Source organism: Coregonus clupeaformis, chromosome 11 (assembly GCF_020615455.1).
Source record: "Coregonus clupeaformis isolate EN_2021a chromosome 11, ASM2061545v1, whole genome shotgun sequence".
In the NCBI taxonomy this organism is placed as follows: domain Eukaryota; kingdom Metazoa; phylum Chordata; class Actinopteri; order Salmoniformes; family Salmonidae; genus Coregonus; species Coregonus clupeaformis.
This window is the reverse complement of record NC_059202.1, coordinates 25,521,689-25,525,489: the sequence shown is the minus strand read 5'-3', so window position 1 is coordinate 25,525,489 and position 3,801 is coordinate 25,521,689. Positions and strand designations below refer to the sequence as shown.

At 40.8% G+C, this 3,801-nt stretch overlaps 1 protein-coding gene across 4 annotated transcripts in view; it reads left to right on the top strand.

Annotated features, from left to right (window-relative positions):
- The first annotated feature begins 231 nt into the window (after window positions 1-231).
- The window catches only part of LOC121576440 (nuclear factor 1 A-type), a 250,098-nt gene continuing 246,528 nt past the window's right edge, over window positions 232-3,801 (top strand). For 2 of the 4 annotated variants that reach the window (XM_041889583.2, XM_041889582.2), the window contains exon 1: window positions 254-867. In XM_041889583.2, the coding sequence (XP_041745517.2) occupies window positions 772-867 (96 nt within the window). In that variant the 5' untranslated portion in view covers window positions 254-771. Of the gene's footprint in view, window positions 868-3,801 lie in introns of all 4 variants that reach the window. The other 2 variants (XM_041889580.2, XM_041889579.2) reach the window with 2 other exon arrangements.

Sequence of the window (3,801 nt, the reverse complement as noted above, 5' to 3'; positions counted from 1 at the left end):
ACTTACTTATCCTCAATAGAATTTTAAAAGGCGTGAAATGTCTTCCGGACAGCATTGCTACACACAGCCTTGAATTCCACCACATAATGTCCAGACTTTGTCTAGATAAAAAATTATTAGCAGAGTGTCAAGTATGGCAGTCAGTAAAAGTGACCACCCTATGTCCGTTTTTTTGGGGGGGGCTTTAGTGGATCCTATGCCAAAAGATAGACATTTGCCGGGAAAGGGGGGGGGAAGCCCAAAACAAAACATTGCATGATAGTCTTTAAGCAGTTCCATCTGTCCGGCAGAAATTTCAGGCTAATAGCCTGTGGCGCTTCAGCCCACTGCCCTCACTCCCTTTCTCTACCTGACTCTGTCCTATTAAATCTCTCCACTCCTCCCCAAAAAAAGAGAGCAGAAAGTCAGGAAAATAGAAGAACTTGTGCAGACCTAAGTCAACGGGCTAGTGGTGGTGGTGATGAAGAACAAGCCCTAATTAAATAGGGAGAGAAAATGACCCCAGGCACTCAGTGATGTGGAAAAAAGGATCATCATTCTGGTGTTTTTTCTAAAGACAGCCGCTCTGTGAGCAGATGACTGCTGCTCACCTTGCCACGGGGTCTGCTTGAGATTGGTTCATTGTCAAGGATTTTTTTTTTCTTTTTTTTTCCTCTTTTTTTTTTACCCATGATTCCATATGGTATGGAGCAGGCTTCATGTTGCCCAACATGCCAGTGCAAATGTTTTCTCAATTAGGCGTCTTATCTCCGGTGAGTGCACTAGCATCAGATGAAGCTTGCTGACAGTGTAATGGCAGGCAAAACCACGGAAGGCTCCATCAAATGGCAGCTCTGCTACGACATCTCGGCCAGGACATGGTGGATGGTAAGTTGGCAGCAACCGAAGCTGTTTCTTTACTTCTTCCTCCTTCTTTCCCCCCTTTTTTTTCTTAAAAAAACGATTCCCCCCCTCTTCTTTAGAGCCTTTAAAAAAAAACAATATGTTTTTGTGTCTTTTTTGAAACTCCATTCTTCAACTTCACATTGAGTGGATTTTTAATGAGTGGATTGTTGTTTGTTTTTGTGTCTTGTCAATGTTACAGTCCTCTCTCTGTAGGAGCCTTGAGACTCGTGCCCCCTTGTTTTTTTCTTGTCATCTCAATTCAGGATGTCAGATCTGAAATATTGTCCTGCCAACGCTGTACTTATGTGTTCTTTTACAGTGTCCTGTTTATAGAACTTTAGTTTGCTTCAGGAAAATAAATACCCATTTGTAGAGGAAATATTCTCACTTTTTCACAAACAACAATTCATCTGCTGACATTCATTCAACTTTCCTGCAGTGCATAGAGCAGTTAGTCCTTGCCATAAGTAAATCAATATATTTTCCAGCGTCCGCTTGTCTCATCTAATCGAGGAAGGTTCAGTGATGGCGTTAAAAAAAGAACCAAAAAGTCTTGGACCGTTTCTGTCACACCTCTGGTTTACACTGAGAGAGCTTTTTTTTGCGTGGTGCTCCGGCTGCTTGCAGCCAAGCCAAGTGTGCGGTGCATTGCACTCTACTCCTGAACACTGACACGCCGCGCCAGCAATTAAAGCACACAGAATGGGAAAAAAGCCCCCATGCCCTGGGATGAGCCGGACCCAGTGCCGGGGCAGATTCACTTGCTTGTTGTGGTCATAGAGGCCAGACAACCTTTGACATTCTTGTTGCTCCAGCAGCGATGGGGAGAGGTTCAACTAGAAGGAGAAAAAAAGCTGAGTGGAGTTTGTAGACTGCTGAGAGACGAAGAGGGGCAGGGGGATTCTCAATAGTCTATTGTGGCTAGCAGATACAAATTAGTCCAGTCGGCTGGATAAAAGGGCTTTGAAACTCCCAGCGTCCTGTGTTCATTAGGGGATGACTCTTTAGTCCTGGCATCATTATATTATTATTATCTTAATTATTGCCAGCGTTATTATTATTATTATAATGATTTTTTGTAAGGGGAGTGTGATGACGAGAGCTGGTACTTTCTCCGCTGGTACTTTTCTCCACGGCAGGTTCCTTGCCAGCTTGAATAAAAGAAGATAGTTGTATTGCCAGGAGACAATGGCTGGATTATTCCTCTGTAAGAAGACCACGAACTTCAGAATTCCAATCCGTTGGCCCCCGTCTCTCTCGCACTCTCTCACCCCCTTCTCCCCTCACCCAGGCCATCTTGGCCACAGCAGCAGGCAGCAGACAGAGCTTCATGCCTGTGTGTAGGGAACTGATGAGGGGCTGAAGGAGAGAAACGGTCATCTTCCTCTGCCTGTCCCTGTCCTTATGAGTCACAGAGAAAACCTTCTCTACAGAGGGGACATGTTACAGAGGGGAAAGAGATGGGTGGTGGTGGTACAGTGGTGGTTTTGTTTTTGGATGGCAGGGGGGTAGTGATGTGTGGGCTTTCCTCACTGTCTGTCGCCCTCTCTCTCTCTGGGACCATGGGGCTGAAGACTGGGTGTGCGGAAATGTTGAGTTGACTTGCTCATTTTGAGCAATCTTTTGATGCTTTTTAAACTTGTATCCTCTAAAAAAGCATGTAGCTTTCAGTTGGTCTCTTGCACGTGTTCTTCGAAAAAGAAAAGGGGTTTCTTTAGTTGTTAAAAAGTTGTCTCATGAGATACGGTAGTTGTGTATATGTATATTTGAATGAAATGTGTATCCCAGCCTTGCATTGTGGATTGTAAAGGATTTTGTGAACTGTACTTACACACTGTAATAACTCCGTATAGTGTACAAAGCAGTGGAAGTACTGAAGAGCTTTTCAATTCATTAAGTTATCATAGTCAATAGACATTTGTCAATAGATAAGCTGGTGCTGAATCTCAGTTGTCTTCTGTACAATAAATAATTTGATGTTTTTACATTTTAATTCTATAAAACAATGTATTTTCAGTGCTGCTTATTAAGTGAATGTTTGTTGAATGGGGAAAGTAATGTTGCATGTGTGTTGTTACAATTCATTCTTTATTTGCTCAGATTGGAATTGAATTTCTAGGTTTCTATTGAAAAAAGGTTTATACACAACAACATTTGAAATGTTCTGTTTTTTAGTAACCTACTTGGCAAAATCACTATCTTGCGGCAATACAAAAAATCGCCTTAAAAATTTGGAATGTTATATGCAATATAGCTGTTCGACTCAGGAAACTGAGATTAACTTTCTTCAAATTGATTATGTTCCTATTATTAAGTCATATACTTACAATGACATGGTTATTATGGGATTCCATGGGGATGTTTTACAGTTTGTTGGAGGCTGTTTTTATTAATTACAATTGATGACATTCCATGTGCTCCCATTCACTTTAATTTCACTGGAGGTTAAATAGGGTTACAGCGGAAAGAGGATTATATGCTTAATTTCAAAATGACAGTTATAATAATTATTTCAGATTAGCACAGACAGTGACTTGTTGTCAGTAGACTCCACATTAGAATTCTTTAAATGTGGAATTCATCCATTTTTCTTTGAGCTCAAATGTTTTTCCGATTTAGCATTAATCTTATTTTATTGAAGACAGTCCTACCATTATCAGTCCCTGCGTTCTTCATAATAATTCAAATATATATATCATTGCTTCACACTTCACCACATTATTACCATTGCAAAAACACGCCTTGTAATTGAAAGGGCGAAACCTTCATCGCCCTCATTGTAAATATATCTTAACAGATTGGTCAGAGTTTTGACAGTTTATTGCTGAAAAGTCCACATTTGCTAAAATGTTATTGGGAAAGAAGTGGCCTACAAAACAGTGTATTCTTTCCCTATTAGTAATTAATTGAGCTTTG